At 48.2% G+C, this 15,986-nt stretch overlaps 1 protein-coding gene across 50 annotated transcripts in view; it reads right to left on the bottom strand.

Annotated features, from left to right (window-relative positions):
* Nucleotides 1–15,986, bottom strand: part of MADD (MAP kinase activating death domain) — a 39,738-nt gene that overhangs the window by 12,699 nt on the left and 11,053 nt on the right. For 3 of the 50 annotated variants that reach the window (XM_032414060.1, XM_032414062.1, XM_032414087.1), the window contains 19 exons: nucleotides 15,730–15,833; nucleotides 15,449–15,639; nucleotides 14,818–15,071; nucleotides 14,432–14,571; nucleotides 13,556–13,657; nucleotides 12,216–12,275; nucleotides 11,774–11,876; nucleotides 11,226–11,412; nucleotides 10,979–11,129; nucleotides 10,464–10,670; nucleotides 8,665–8,718; nucleotides 7,592–7,692; nucleotides 6,987–7,070; nucleotides 6,489–6,647; nucleotides 3,491–3,599; nucleotides 3,146–3,208; nucleotides 2,794–2,914; nucleotides 2,584–2,689; nucleotides 365–475 (listed from right to left, as the gene is read on the bottom strand). In XM_032414060.1, coding sequence (XP_032269951.1) covers nucleotides 365–475; nucleotides 2,584–2,689; nucleotides 2,794–2,914; nucleotides 3,146–3,208; nucleotides 3,491–3,599; nucleotides 6,489–6,647; nucleotides 6,987–7,070; nucleotides 7,592–7,692; nucleotides 8,665–8,718; nucleotides 10,464–10,670; nucleotides 10,979–11,129; nucleotides 11,226–11,412; nucleotides 11,774–11,876; nucleotides 12,216–12,275; nucleotides 13,556–13,657; nucleotides 14,432–14,571; nucleotides 14,818–15,071; nucleotides 15,449–15,639; nucleotides 15,730–15,833 — 2,407 coding nt within the window. The remainder of the gene's footprint in view (nucleotides 1–364; nucleotides 476–2,583; nucleotides 2,690–2,793; nucleotides 2,915–3,145; nucleotides 3,209–3,490; nucleotides 3,600–6,488; nucleotides 6,648–6,986; nucleotides 7,071–7,591; nucleotides 7,693–8,664; nucleotides 8,719–10,463; nucleotides 10,671–10,978; nucleotides 11,130–11,225; nucleotides 11,413–11,773; nucleotides 11,877–12,215; nucleotides 12,276–13,555; nucleotides 13,658–14,431; nucleotides 14,572–14,817; nucleotides 15,072–15,448; nucleotides 15,640–15,729; nucleotides 15,834–15,986) is intronic. The other 47 variants (XM_032414063.1, XM_032414064.1, XM_032414090.1 and 44 more) reach the window with 25 other exon arrangements.

The raw sequence follows: 15,986 nt of genomic DNA, 5'->3' as shown, positions 1-15,986 counted from the left end.
TAACCAGCAGTTTATCCATCACTGCTTTTGTACCATCGGTGCAAATGTCAACCCGGTTAAAAACGGCAAACATTTTAGTACTATGATGAAAATAGGTTTCAGCTTGTGGAGCCTTAGGAGTCCACAGACCACATGCTGAAATGGCTGCACCAGGATGGTTTCAGTACAGAGAATCCTATCCCAGAACAGAAGGACTAAACCCTTATCTAGACTCAAAGCCCTATTTTCAAAACTGGGGTCTTGAAAATATACAGGCCAAGAAATGACCCGTGGGGAAGCCTCTGCATTAGGCGACGAGGTCCCAGCCAGGGAGGCGACAAGTGCAGTGGGAGGGGAGCCTAGGGGACGGCGCAGACATGCTTACCAGGTTTGCCAGCTGATCAAGCACTTCATTGATTTGCTGGCTGTACACAAGCCCAATATGGGACTTTCCCATCAGGCGCCTCACCTTCTTCCGGATGTCATTCTTATTTACCTGGAAAGCCAAAGCGAGATCTTAATGAGGGATCTGCTCTCCTTGCAAATGACATAGAGGGAATGTACAAGCAAGTTTCCTACCATTTGAGACAATTCGGAGTCCACACACTGAATACGAGAGAAAACATTCAACTGTCTACTCTGCCAACAGGCTGGGAAGGAAAAACCTGGCTGTCTCTGGGTGACTTCTACAGAAGAGTAGCTCTAAAGCAGGTCTGGTTCAAATGGACTGGGGTTCAAGGAGACACTTCCTCCCTGTCCCCAACCAATACTGTAACATTCACCCCTGAAGGGCCCTAAGAACCCCTGGGGCTCCTCAGAGTATAGTTCAGAAATGAGGCCTCAGAGTAGCGGCTGTAGCAGAGACACCTTCCCGGGGGTCAGGATCACTGCCCTTTCCCAACCAGAGTTCACTGGGACCCCTGGAGTTCAACAGACAGGAGTGAACCTTACAACAGAAAATGAAACAAACTAAGTCAGCCTGTCAGGTGTTTTCTGCATCTGATCAACTAATCCCTTCGTATTTTGAGAGGCTAAGAGAACAGGAGGAGGAGAAACTCAAGGGCTCTCTCTCAAAACAACTCTCTTCTACCCATCAACCCCAAACTTATGTTTCCCTTTCAAAGCAGAACTCTTCTATTTGGTAACATACTTTTTCCACAGCTATAACAACCAAGTACAACCGAGTCAACCTAGAACCTACTATTAATTTTTTAATGAGTAGCTCTTTTTACATCTATGGAAAATTCTATACGATAAAGGGCTAGTGCTGAAAGATGAATTTTGACTATCCTTCCTAAGGTTTTAGAAACTGATACTTAAATTTTTTTTTAAACTCATTGTATTCTGTAGGGAGTTCTACTGGCATCCTAAAACTACTTAGCAAAGGAAGCCCATTTAAAAATTCAAAATAGGGGCACCTGGGTGGCTCAGTCGGTTAAGTGTCTGCCTTCAGCTCAGGTCATGATCTCAGGGTCCTGGGATCGAGCCCCATGTCAGGCTCCCTGCTCGGCGGGGAGTCTGCTTCTCCCTCTCCCTCTGCCCTGTTCATGCTCTGTCCCCCTCCATTCACATAAATAAATAAAATCTTTAAAAATAAATAAATAAATAAAAATAAAATTCAAAACTTGGTAGAGTATGCAACTCTTTTTTCAAAAAGATCATTTATTTATTTTAAAGGTTTATTCATTTATTTTTGAGAGAGAGCATGCAAGTGCGCGAGGTGGGGCAGAGGGAGAGAGAAAGGGAGAAGCAGACTTCCCACTGAGCGGGGAGTGTGATGCGGGACTCAATCCCATGACCCTGAGATCACGACCTGAGCCGAAACTGAGAGTCACACATTGAACCAACTGTGCCACCAAGGTGCCCCTGTTTATTTATTTTAGAGATAAAGAGAGTGGGGCAGGGAGGGACAGAGGGAGAGGAAGAAAGTCCCAAGCAGACGCTATGCTGAGTGCAGAATCCGACACATGGCTCAATCCCACGACCCTGAGATCATGACCTGAGCCGAAACCAAGAGTCGGATGCTTAACCGACTGTGTCACCCAGGTGCCCCGAGTGTGCAACTCTTAATCTTGGGGTTGTGAGTTTGAGCACCATGCTGGACGTAGAGATTACTTAAAAATATTTTTTAAATTTTTTATTTATTTAAAAAATATATTTTATTTATTTATTTGAGAGCGAGAGAGCACAAGCAAGGTGAGGGACAGAGGGAGAAGCAGGCTCCCTGCTGAGCAGGGAGCCCGATGCAAGGCTCAATCCCGGGACTCTGGGATCATGACCTGAGCCGAAGGCAGATGCTTAACCGACTCAGCCACTCAGGTGCCCCCCCAAAATTTTTTTAAATAAAAACAAAATAAAATTCAAAATAAACAAATGGTATGGAATCACCAATCATCTTTACAACATTCCTTAGCACAATAGCCTGGCAGCTTCAGACAAATGGGTCATGTGTGCGCTGCAGAGAGACCTCACACTTTCAATCAGGAAGAGAGCCCTAGTAAGATGCTCTGACAGCTTCCCAAGTGCCCCAGAATTTAGGTCACAGGAACAAGCCTCGCCCTTCCGGCATCAGCAGTAGCTAGGCACAAGTGAAATCGACATTACCTTCATCAGTAGCATGTAGGAGATGAGGTTATGCAAAAGCGTGGCCAGCAAACGATCTTCATCATCCTCCAGGCGCTTCCGGTCATGTTCTCCCAGGGACAGGTACCTAAGCAGGAGACCAGCGACAAGTCGGCCCTCAGGTGGGAGATCACAGAACTAACTTGGAAGAGGCTGAATTTGCATTTTCCAAGTGTTTACTAAGTCTCATACCTGTCGATCATTTCCTGGGGACCCTGGTCCATACCCATTCCTTCTCTCTCCAACATCACAGCATCTAAGAATGCATCTTCCCAGAACTGCATTTGGTCCCATAAAGTAGAACGTTCTTTGCCTGCATGGAACGGAATTTTTCTAGGGGCTTATTTAACATATAAAGAATACAGCTGCCAAACCAAAGTAAAGAGTAAACTCCAGATAAAAGGGACAAATTCTAGGACAAAGCAAACGTGAGCCTCTCCACCCCAGAACTAACATTCCTGCCACCAGCCCCAGCTCCTCCAAGTGAGGCCCAGCCCCTCCCGAGGAGGAGGGAGGAACACAGCACACAAAGAAAGGTGGTTACTTATAGAAAAGGTCTCCATAGCCGCATCCTCTAACTGGTCCCACATCGATCCTTTGTCCCTTCCTGCCAATTTGTGAGCAGGAAGGACCATGGTAGCAAGAAAGGAAAGACAGACAGACAGAAAGACAGAGGCTGTTGATTAATACCAAAATCCAGTCTCTTCTAGTGCTCACCTACGGCTTTTTCCAGACCCAGTAAGTCACCTTCTTCAGATATAAACACGCCCTCTAACATCAGCACTGAGATCAGCACAGAGCTGAGCAGCTACCCGTTTGGTGCCACCCTCTTCCCCATCTGAGTCCAGCTTTCCTCCAGTGCAAGAGGCCTTCCCAGTCTGTGTCTCACCTAAGAGTCCCTCGTAGAGATAGACTCGCTGGCTTACATCTTCAGACGAGCGAACTGGGCTGCCCACCAGCTTCTCCTTGACACTTGGCTTCAAGTTATGGGCTTTCCCCTACAAAGAAGTGATAGGTCAGCTGACCAAGGTACCGACGGACAGGGTAAAGTAAGCCGCGCAGCGCATTAAGAGGCCCACACACCCATTACTCTCCGTTACTAACACGTACTCTAGCAGTCCTGCTTTTCCTACTGTGCTTGCCTCAAGGATTTGACCAGAAGTCAATCTGATAATGCTGATTTCTGTTACTGCCTCCTAAAACATGCAATTGCGTTTTCATTCTGTTTATCTTTACCCTTTAGTCTCTATAAGACTCTTTGTTCTTAAAAATAAATAAATAAGAGGCAAATCCTCTGTGGCAGCATGATGCAACAGAAAAAAACACTGGTTTTGAAGTCAGACTGACCAAGGTTCAGATCCCTGTCTCTTATTAGCTGTGTGACCTGAGGCATAAAACTTAGCTTCTCTGAGTCTCGTTTTCCTCACCTGTAAAAGGAAGGTTATATAGTATCTACTTCTTAGGACCATTACGGGAATTAAATTAGAAAATACATATAAAGCACTTAACAATGCCTGGCACATGGTTGGTATTGGATAAATGTTAATTTCCTTTTTCCTACCATCTCTTAGAAATATCTGGCCCTTAGAAAAATCACTAACTTTACCTGCCATTTCTGCAATATTAGACTTTCTATTCATTCAAAAAAGATTTCAAGTGGGTAAGAGGCAAATTTCATGCCCATTTCACAACTCATGAGACAGCCTAAGCGGAGAAGCGATTGATCAAAGGTTATTAGGCAACACCTAATTAGTGTGTCTACATGCCAGTCTACAGGTTCACAGCCTAGTTCTTTGTTCAGTGGACCATACTGACTTCATAGAACTCATTTCTTGATAAAACAGCCTTTTTTTTGAGCCAAGAAATTTAGGTAATTGTTCTCAGCAACTCAACTGTACAAAAACAGCCCTTGCCCACCAGCACAGAACAAGTAAGAATTTGTCCCAGGAAGGTGCCAGGAAAGGCAGCATACAGCTGAATGGCTTCTTGAAAGACTGCTATCCCATAATGTCTATCTTAACATCCAGAATGGAGGCACGCTAGAAGGATTTAAAATACTCTCAATAAAATGGCCTATTTAGACTCAAGGAGAGTTAAGGTCCATTAACTCGAACGACTCTGCTGACCCTCAATCTCATGCTCTACCTTTGCTCAGGGATGTCATTTGCTCTATTAGAAACATACACAGAAAGTCCTGAGGGTGGGAATGATCATCAGTGTTAAATACTTTAAATTTCATCTTCCATTTGCCCCACAAACCAAAGATAAGGACTTATAAGCTCCTATAAGGAATATCCATTCTCAGGGCGCCTGGGTGGCTCACTCAGTTAAGCGTCTGCCTTTGGCTCAGGTCATGGTCTCCAGGTCCTGGGATCAAGCCCTGCATGGGGCTCCCTGCTCAGCGGGGAGTCTGCTTCTCCCTCCCCCTGCTTGTGCTCTCTCTCTCTCTCACTTTCTCTCGCTCAAATAAAATCTTTTAAAAAATTATTTAAAAAAGAATACTGATTCTTGGGGCGCCTGGGTGGCTCAGTCGTTAAGCGTCTGCCTTCGGCTCAGGTCATGATCCCAGGATCCTGGGATCGAGCCCCGCATCGGGCTCCCTGCTCCGCGGGAAGCCTGCTTCTCTCTCTCCCACTCCCCCTGCTTGTGTTCCCTCTCTCGCTGTGTCTCTCTCTCTGTCAAATAAATAAAATCTTTAAAAAAAAAAAAAGGTGGCGCCTGGGTGGCTCAGTTGGTTAAGCGACTGCCTTTGGCTCAGGTCATGATCCCGGAGTCCTGGGATCGAGTCCCACATCGGGCTCCCGGCTCAGCGGGGAGCCTGCTTCTCCCTCTGACCCTATCCCCTCTCATGCTGTTTCTCTCTCTCTCTCAAATAAATAAATAAATAAAATCTTAAAAAAAAAAAAAAAATATTGATTCTCAACTCTAATAAAGTGACAAGTGTATCAGAGTGCTTAATGCTGCCTAAAGAGGTACGTATACACCAAAATGCAGTGTGTCTAAAGGCAAGGACTAAACAGAATTACTTTAATTCCAACTGATCACTGGCTTTTTTTTTTTTTTTTAAGATTTTATTTACTTATTTGACAGAGAGAGAGACACAGCGAGAGAGGAAACACAAGCAGGGGGAGTGGGAGAGGGAGAAGCAGGCTTCCCGCGGAGCAGGGAGCCCGATACGGGGCTCGATCCCAGGACCCTGGGACCATGACCTGAGCCGAAGGCAGACGCCTAATGACTGAGCCACCCAGGCGCCCCAATAAAATGCTATTTTAAAGTGCTATATAAATAGGGGCGCCTGGGTGGCTCAGTCGGTTAAGCGTCTGCCTTCAGCTCAGGTCATGATCCCAGGGTCCTGGGATGGAGCCCCGCGTCCAGCTCCCAGCTCAGAGGGGAGTCTGCTTCTCCCTCTCCCTCGGCTTGTGTTCCCTCTCTCTCTCTCCGTCAAACAAATGTCTAAAACAAAAAAAGTGCTATATAAATATAGCACCGGAAGTGGCCGGAATAAAACCAAACTATCCCCCAGCAAGAGGCAGACTGACACGAAAGGAGAGTCACTGTTGTCCTGGCATTGCCACAAGGACACCTATCACCTTGTCTACTGTAAATACAGGGATAACTGCTACCCAGGATTTGAAGCCCTGATCTGACTGGGCGGGGAGCCTGACTCATCAGTGATTCAGGAGAGGGTCCTAAAAGCCCCAGATCATAGAGTAAAATAACTCTAAAAAAAAGCCTTAGAAAACATTTTCTTTGAAGCCAAATATATGGGGATAATCCACTCCTTACTTCCTCTTTTCCTTCTAATTGTCCCTAATGTTTCATTCTTTTCTAACCCACTCCCCTCTCATGAGAGAAATGATCTCCTTTTGTTAGTAAACCAAACTTACAAAGATGGTGCTGGTAGCAGAGTTGGTCTCAATTTCACTATCGGACAAGGTGCCCCGAGAGCTTGCCAAGTGGGCGCTGCCCTCACCGCCTGGCCCATCACCTGCATTGCTGCTCAGGTCACTGTCTGCTCCAAGGGTCTCTCCAGAGCTATTACTCACCTGGCAAGGAAAGAAAGGTAGTAAGGGATGGTCCCCAGCGAAGGGTTTGCAGAAATGCCCAGCTGTTAGAACTCTCTACTGCCATTAAAAAAAAAAAGGGCACTGAACGTCAAAGGTGTGTCAGGTAGCCTCTGGAAGTACCTTCTTTACAAGTTGAGAAGCCCTGGGTGAAATCTCAGGGTCTGATCCCATGCACACAGACCTACGCCAGGTGAGCATCTCCACCATGGGAACCAAGCTGACATGAGACTAAGAGCCTCCAAAGGAGAAAGCAGCCCCCTTTTCCAAAGGGGAACTCACACCCCCACCCCCCAAGATGCCAGTGTGGTGTTCCCCTACCACGGTGCTAACTTCAGAGTCCTGACTTGAGCTTCGGATCATAACAGCTGGACTCACACCAATGACAGAGTCTGGATCAGTCCTCTGAAACGACACGGGAACTCAGACACATTAGAGGAGGTGTCCCATCTACTCTCATTTCCCTAAGAAATACTGTGTCTTCTTCCTTCTTCTCAACCCCAACCTACTATTATCATCCCTAAACAGGTCATGAGAAGTTTATTTTTTTCCTGAATATAAGATATACATGACTTGCATGACAAAAAATAATGAACATTAAAGAAATACATGCTCACTATAGAAAATACATGAAAGAATACGGAAACAAAAATAAGCCATAAACCTACCACTAACATTAATCACTGTTAAGGTTTTAGTATACTTCCTTTCAGTCTTTTCTACATACATTTTAAAAATAAAATGGGAATCATACTGCATGTAGCTTTGTAAAACATCTTCCCATGTCACTAAATTTTTGGAAACACAGTCTTCAGTAGATACTAGTATCGTATTATGTAGATATATTACACTTATTTCATCATTCTCTCATCACTGGGCATGCATGTTGTTTTGACGCTGTAATTCACAACAAGGTTGTCACAAACCTGGGAACCAGATGTCAGGCTCACGCCACTGTCCGCGCTGATCTGGGACTTTTTCTCGTCTGTCTCACGAAGGTCAAAGACGGGTTTGATTACTTCGGGCCCTGGGTAGGGGAAAACCTCTGTCACTCCATTCACAAAGGCCAGGGGCAGGCTGGTGAGGGGAGTGGGACAGCACACAGCCAGGTCCCAGACCTCAGCAAGCCCCAGTCACCTTTCCAGGGACTGCCTCCACATCAGGCCACCGGAAGAAGTCCCCACATGCCTTAAGACCCAAGTAGGACAAATTGAACCTGGTCTCAAGGGGTTCTGCAGCCTTCTCTCACAACCTGAGAAATTTCTCAGCAAATCATTCTAAGACAGAAAGCTCCACAAACAAATGTCTAAACTACATTCCCCTATACTCAGAGTTGGAGCTTCCCTGGAGTGTGAAATCAATTGAGGGTCCCCAGGTCACTCAGTGATTCCCCAACAAATGTGTCTAAAGGGGCTAGAAAAGGACAGGCCCAACGAGATACAGAAACACCAGCTGTTTCTGTGGACACTGACTACCCCAACCCTATACCTTTCCACATTTGAGATAAAAACCACCCTCGTTTTTTCCCCACCCACCCACAATGGTATGGCAGAAGGACAGAATGACAGAAAGCAAGAAAGCGTGCCTAGGCAAGCCACCAGAGAGAGCTGGGAAGCTACGGACTCAACACGGAGGGACAGCAACCATCTCTGCCAACTGTGCCCACAGGCCTTCTAATGGGTGAGGGAGATACCAGCCAATGAGGGGCACTGAAATAGGCAAACATTCTCCCCACCAACTCTGGAGCAATAGGGAACCACGTTCTAAGGGACTTTACTCAGTAGACGCCCTGATTACCGCCTGATTGCTAGGAGAGGGGGAAAGAAGCAGCCTACAAGTCACATACCTGTGAGTCACATACCACCTACCTGCTTTTATTCCAAATACCTCCCAAAAGCAAATTTGGGGTGGGGCTGACAAAGGGAGCCTGCCCCAACTGGGCCTGGGGAGTTGGCAGGTATGGGAGATTTGGGAACAGGAAGGGGCATTTGTTCCTTACTCTGTTTTTCCAAAGCTTTTTGCTTTTTCACTTCCTGGTGCTTGTTCCACAATTCTACCCCAGATGCAATGTAAGCAGGAGAGAAAGACAGACAGAGTCAGAGGCTGGTCAGACAGAATGGAAACCCACCCACCCAAGCTGATTCAGTCTCAGGCACAGGATTACAAATCAAGAGATAAAGAGATCTTCATTTTGGGGGGTTAACAATCAAGAGAGCTAAAGCCCCCCTCCCCCACTCACGGATTAAGACTCTAAATTCCTAACCCGAGCCTGAAAGTGGTAGTAAAAACCCTGCGGAACATGAGAGATGGAGCTGCCTTCGCTCAAGCTCCTCCATTTTGGCCTGAGGAAACTGATCCTAACAAGGATGGAGCACTTTGCTCAAGGTCATGTAACTCAGGACCAGTTTAAACTTCCACCACGCCATGCTCTCTCTGCTAAATGAGCTGGGCAACAACAATTTTTAAAGATTCCAGAGAAGACAGATGATCACCTCAACCAGCCAAAGGGGTTCGGAAGCGTGAGCACCAATCTGTTTGATTTGCTGGACTGGACAGAGGCCACTCAGGCAGGCAGTTAGCATCCCTCCTTGCCACTACCAAAAAATCCAATTCAGCCCAAAATCAGTCTTCCCTGCCAAGTGACCCATTCTTAGCCAGTCATCAGGAAAAATGCTTCCGGTAAAAGTGACAGAGAACACGAAATGGTCAAGAATAGCATATTTGTTGGGGTAAAGAAGAGAGAATACCGATGATAGCATTCTTTTCCTGGAAGAACTTGAGTATCTACTTAATCCGATCTCCTCGTTTCCCAGATGAGGAGACAGAGACCCTGAGAGAGGAAATGCTTTGCCCAAAGTCTCATTCCTAGCTGGAAGCAGATACAGGACTAAAACTCCAGGCCTTCAGACTTACAGGTGGGTACTTTTTCTAGAACATCACATCAGGCAGGAGAAAGGCAGGGTTGACCGCCTCTAGGACACTGTTCTGCTGGCTAGAGAAGGGGAGCTCCCCAATGAAGGAAACTGGTGCCTCATCACCATTTATGGGAGCACAAGACAACTGCTAATGGTGTGGCAAAGAAGCATCCATTAGAAGCATAATGCCCACGGAAACAGAACCAGACAAAGAAACGCACAACCTAGATGACCCAAGGTCAAGTACAGAGGGGGTCAAGTGGAGGTGTCACCCAGAAAGCTCACTAAGGGACTGCCTTAGGGGGAATGGAGAAACATTCAACGTAAACAAGCTCTTAATCAAGTCCAGTAAGGAAAGGTTTAAAGAAAAGCTGATTCAGAAATCTATACCTTGAGGCCTAGAGCCCAGGGAAATGAGGTTGCTGGACATCCCCAGAGAAGCAAATTTGAGGGTAGTGTCATGGTTGGATGGGGGTAAACCGGCCCAGACGATCATAATTTTATAGACCAAAGATGCATCTATAAACTTTCTTACAGCTTCCAGGAGCTCACATGGCTCTCCACTGTGTGAAGAAATTCAGATGTAAATAAAAAGAGGGACCAGGAATAGAGCTCAGACTCCCTGCACTAAACCTCACTGAGCCTTCTAAGCAAAACTTCCCTTCTTCCTCTAAGACGTAGGTGGGGGTGCCTATAAAGAAAGCATAAGGGATAAAAAAAGTACAAAGAAATACCATCAGAAATGGACGCAGACCTATCTCCCTCTCTAGAAAGCAAAGCATGGGGGAAAAGAAAGGCAGGATTCTGGATGAATTGAAAGGAGGGAGAGGTATTTAAGAAGCCAGAACCCTCTCTCCACCACACCAAACACAGTGATACATACCAACAGATGCTACAAAGTTCTCTTCCTTTAAACTTCTGGTGTCCAGTTCTTTAGGACCCTTTCCTGCAGCACTTGGCGCCCAAGGTCCCAGCTGCGGAACTCTCAGCTGTGCCGTAGCCTTTGGGTCCCCCCGCCCAGCCAGGCCAGGATCCTTGCCAACTGGGGTATTTACACTCTCTGTTGGACTTCTCTTCCGCTTGTCTGGTTCTAGGAAAAGATCGAATAGAGAAAGAGGTCAAAAGAGACAGTAGGTGGGAATCGAGCTATGGGAGTGAGGCGGGAGAAGCAAGGCTGCAGGAGGATGGAGAATGGAAGAAGTACAAGGAAAGAAAAGCGGACATCTTTTTCGTGACAGAAAAATACCCAGTACAGACAAACGTGCATTAAAAAATAAAATCCCGAAGCCTGATGGGAAGCAGCCTGGCCCCGGGAAACTTGTAAAAGAACAAGTTCCCTTTCGTTGGAGATCAGTGCGAGAGTTGTGGATGGCGCTGGCCCAGCCAGTGTGATCCTACCTTTACTATAGTAGTGGGTCTGGGCAATCTCCAGAAGCCCAAAGATGCTGGCCATGCCACCCAGACCTGCGTGGGCATAGGACTGCTCCAGGCTGAGTACCGTGCACTTGAGCAGGTCTAACATTCCCTTGTACACCTTTCGACTGATCTCCTGCAACAACAAGCCAGGGGTGAGAGTTGGCAAAACTACCTTTGATGTCCAGGTCCCTCTTCCAGCTGATTCCAGCTCCCCACCCCAGACACTGACCACGTCGGGGATGGCATCCTGCCGGGCATCATCCTCTGACTGCACTGTGCGGTTCAGCTTGCTCAGGACAAAGACTCGCAGTTGCTCACTCTCCAGTAGCCGACGCACCTTTTTCATGTTGAGCCAGCCAACGCCCTGGCCATCCAGCACGCTGTGGACCACCTCCTTCAGGAACTGCTGGTTCTCACTATGGGGTCCACACACCACTTCTGTGGTCATCAGCTTCTGTGCAGAGCACTCCCCCCACTTCACCAGACTAGATGCTTGCCTCCAGGGGCGAAACACAAAGCCATGTCTCTAGGCGTCCAAGTCCCCTGCACCCCCTGCCCACCCCCCCACCCTGCGTACCCAGCACTGTGGTTTCATTCTCCTCGCTGGCGTGGGCTACTACCGTCACGTGGGGATTCAGTCAGAATGGGCAGTGCGCGCAAGAACTGATTTCATCTACCCAACTGAGAGGTGCTCTCCCACTCCTGAGCATCCCTAAAGTGGTACAGGAATCGCAACCTCTAGCACAGAACTTCCAAAATAGCTCAGCCATTTATTACCTAGAATTGCTGGATCGACCCTGAGGTGATGGAGGCTCTCTTTTCACTGTTGGGCTGTGTTTAATAACAGACGACTTCTGGTCCACTAAGGCCCTCCTGTTTCCTATAGCCAGGAAGGTAGGAATGAGAGTAGCGTGTGTCAGCACCGCCCTGGGGAGCCACGTTCCACACCCATTCCCCAGAAGGGCTGGGTGAGGGTGGCCCCGGGGCATCACACATAGGTAGAAACCAGCCATGGCAACGTGGAGGAGGTGGGGATGGAGACTCAGGCCACTCCACATGCACCAGCAGCACGCCCATGGGCAAGCACGGGCGTCACGGGGGACGGGGCAAGGCAGGTCACTCATGTGATACTGCTTGCCCCATGAGGAGGACGGCCCTCAGGCAGGCACGGAAGATGCTAGGAAAAAAAGATCATGCACAGCTCACGGGTAAGACCCACCTTCACCACTCCCGGGGCCGGCTTCAGTAACAATCTCCATTAGAGTATTTAGCCCAAATACTGGGACACAAAATACACAATTAGTAGGTGCACCATGATACCACAACCCCTGTTCCCCTCAACGGAGCTGTAAGTCAGACAATCTGAGGATTCTCCCAAAGCTTAGTGCACATGACCTTAGTTCTCAGGCACCTCAGAGCTGGAAGCCAAGAGATCAGGAAACCACCAAGGCTCTAGGAAAGACCATCCTTAAGACTATGGTCTCTAAAAGCCAGGGGCAGGGTAAATGACATGAGGGACCTCAGGTACTACACAGGCACATGCATGAAAGAGGGACTGCTGGTTTTCATGAAACATCTAGCACAGGGGTCCAGAGGGCCTGCCGGGTATGCAGGGAGAGGAGACCCATCTTGCAGATGCTGTCATGGGAAGTGGGGCGGGGGTGTGAGGATGGGAGGCAGATGGGAGCAAGAAGGACAATAAATGAAGTGAAGCATCAGCATGCGATGAAGGCATTTCAACTACTTTCCTCCCCAACTGCATCAAAGCCAGGGACGCTAACACTTTTCCACCCCTAAGCTACTGAGTCGTGGGTGAATTTGCGCCCTACACCTCTAGCTACTATGTCCCTCTGCCTACCTACCCTATGTTCCCATCCCCACCAGAGAACACTCCTTTGATTCCTGAAGTTTTTAAGCACTGAGGAGAGAAGTCAGTTAAAATATATACAGAGCTGCTTCTCACTATGCTTTCTACTGTAATTAAATATTTCAGCACAATAGCTAGAGAAAACAAATGTCAATAGAGTAAATTCTGAAGAGCCCTTCAGACGCTCCGAGATCACAAATGAAAATCAAATAAGGTCTTAACTGCTCTTAGAAGCCAACCAAATACCACCTGGCCCACCCACAGGGCCCATCGACATGAAGCCAAAGTAAGAGGCTTCTTGGCTCTATGAACACCGCCAGGCTCTCGCAACCACCCCCAGCAGGCCAGCTCCCTGGGATGGAGTTCCTCCTCTGTTCATGCAGTAGGAACCCGGCAGATGAGTGGTGGCAGCTGATGATCCCTGTGTTAATTATGGATCCCCCAGAAGCAGCAGTAATCTCACAGTTGCTCTTATCCTAAATGACATAACAGGGCCTTCCCTTCAGCTATGAAGATCGTTTCCATCTGAAAACCAGTCAGAGCCCATCATGTGCAACGAAAGCCATGAGAAGCGGTATGAGGGGCCACAGCCAGATCAAATGAGTCATCACAACAGGGCTCCTGACAAGCACCCAGAGGCCTGAAATAGCTCCCGGAGAATCCTGGTTCGGCGGAAGGAGGGCTGTAGTTACCTTTCAGACTGGGGAAGGGTGTGGTCTTCTCTCGGGCACTTTTGGTGGGCAGTGTGAGGTTTGAAAGACTGAAGCTTGTACTGTGGTTCCGATATAGGCTGCCTGTCAAGGGGAGGGTGGGAGAGCGAGCAGTTAGGAGCATAAGGAATCAAAGCTGACGACTGTACCATCATTTCCATCTTTCTCCTTTTCGAACGTAATCCCAGTACCTCTGATCTACCATAGAAAAGACCAAGTCTATAATATAGGGCAACTGCCAGGATGGCTCAAAACCCAGTAACAACTTTCTCTGACCACCTCCCCTGGTAATAGCCGAGTCTCTCATCAACTGCTAACTCAGCATGAAAGCTGACAGTTAATGCACTTTTGGTCAGAAGTTGGTGCTGTCCCTACCTGGCTTCTGAAAAAACTCACAATCATAATTATCTGGTCCCTGGTCTGTCCTCAATCTTTGACTGACACCACCCCTCATTTCTGGAAATACTCTCTAGGCACAAAAGTCAACCTCATGTAGATTTCAAAGTGTGTTCACGAAAAAGTCCTTCACCAGGCAAAGAAGGTATTAGATACAGAACCCAAATCAAATTTGACCGCTTTATTTCCACAAAATATATGACGTTCAATACAATGACTCTTTCTCAGTTGACCAGCTATCTTACCTGGGATAGACTGAAACCTCTGGGGATAAAGATAGAGACTAATCTGTGCCTGTCCTTTACCCGTGAAAATACGTTATTCACTGTCACCCAAACAACCTGGATTGGGGCTCGATAACACCAATCCAGCCCTACATCTGAAGTTCTAAGCAGCACCCACCGTGGCCAGGCCCTACTGCAGAGAAAATGGGACAGAGGCAGGAGAGCTAAAGGCACTTACTGGCAAAAGACATGATGCCCCCGAAGCCCTCGGTGCTGGTGTTGGAGACGGTGGAGGTGGGTGAGCTCGCTCGAGAGTCTGACTCTGCGTCTGAGTCGCTTGCCAGTTTCAAGCTGTTGGGCCGCAGCAGCTTTTGAGCCCTTGAATGCACAGTGGCACCTGTGAGCCCCAGGCAGGGGTACCTAGTCTTGGGAGTGTGGGCCTGACACTACACTGCCGTCACAGCTCCCTTCCCGCAACTTCTATGTCTAGATCAAAGCACCACCTTGGGATGGCGGGCCACCAGAGCATTCGGACATCTCCAACTTCCTGATTAACCCTCACCCAGGGTCCACTGTAGTGAGGTCCTTCAGTCACCCATCTAGAAGGAGTCCCCAGGCTCTCACCGACTGCCATTGACATGTTGGCTGAATCGGGGAGTGTAACTTTCCCCCTGCTCATCATCATCTTCCTCAGGGGGAAGGCCATACTGGGGCTCGAAGTATGGATTGTCATAGGTTCGCCGGCGCACTGACCCCTCTCCAATTTCTGTCTGGCGCCTGTCTGCGTTCGATTTGCCAGTGCTGGGAGGCACGGTAGGGAGGGGCTTGGAGACACCTCCTGCTGCCTTATCGTCCACCCCTGTTGAGTCGGCAGGTTCCTAAAGGCCACATTAAATAAAAACTGGTCACCCGGTGCCCAGTGATACTTTCCTGTATTCTCAGTTTAGCAGGGCCAAGCCAGGTCTATCAAATTCCCATCTCCTATCCCAAGGGAATGTGGGAGAAAAGATCTCTGAGACGCCCCTGTTCTCTGTGTCCACAAACTATGCAAGGGGGATCTTAGCTAAGCCCTGAACAAAGCCCGATGAGTTCCTTCTGGGGTCAAAACTGTGTCTCCTAGGCTCTAAGCTGGGAGACCTATGGCGACGAAGACAGGAAGAATGTGAAGAGGCAAATTAACAGCTTCAGCCTCGACTTTCTAAGGGAAGCATGGCCCATATCCCACCCTTGTCCATCCTTCCAAGCCCTCACGTACAGAAGTAGCTCCATGGACGACCGTGCTGGGGCTACTGCCGGTGGTGGGACCGGAGCTGGAGCGCAGCGGCGGGTTTTCCTGAGGGTGTTCGCTGTCTGGGCCCGGCTCCTCTGATTCCTTCTGGTTCTGCAGCTCATCAATCTCCACCTCGCTGGCATCCCCCAGGGCTGCGTGTGTCAGTGGATCCACACCTGCCAAAACCCCCGGTGGCAGGTACAGACCGCACGGCCCCAGAGCCCCAAACCCTGCCCAGCGTGGCCAATCCCCCCAAGTACACTTACTAGGGGTATCACCATCGATGTCACATTTCATCATTTCACTGACAAAGTCACCAAGGGAGGAGTAAGAAGAGCTTGAGTCATCATAATCCATACTATCACTGCCGCTGCAGAGCGAAGAGCACAAAAATAAAAACAAAAATAAAAATAGAACGGAAGAAAGGGGCAGGGAAAGGAATCAGCGATCAGCAGTAGGAAGAATAAAAAAGGAAGGACTCTCATACACACACACACACACACATACACACACACACACACAC

Source organism: Phoca vitulina, unplaced genomic scaffold, assembly GCF_004348235.1.
Source record: "Phoca vitulina isolate PV1807 unplaced genomic scaffold, GSC_HSeal_1.0 scaffold16, whole genome shotgun sequence".
NCBI lineage: Eukaryota > Metazoa > Chordata > Mammalia > Carnivora > Phocidae > Phoca > Phoca vitulina.
Note: the sequence above shows the minus strand (reverse complement) of the source record. Positions and strands in the feature narration are given on the sequence as shown.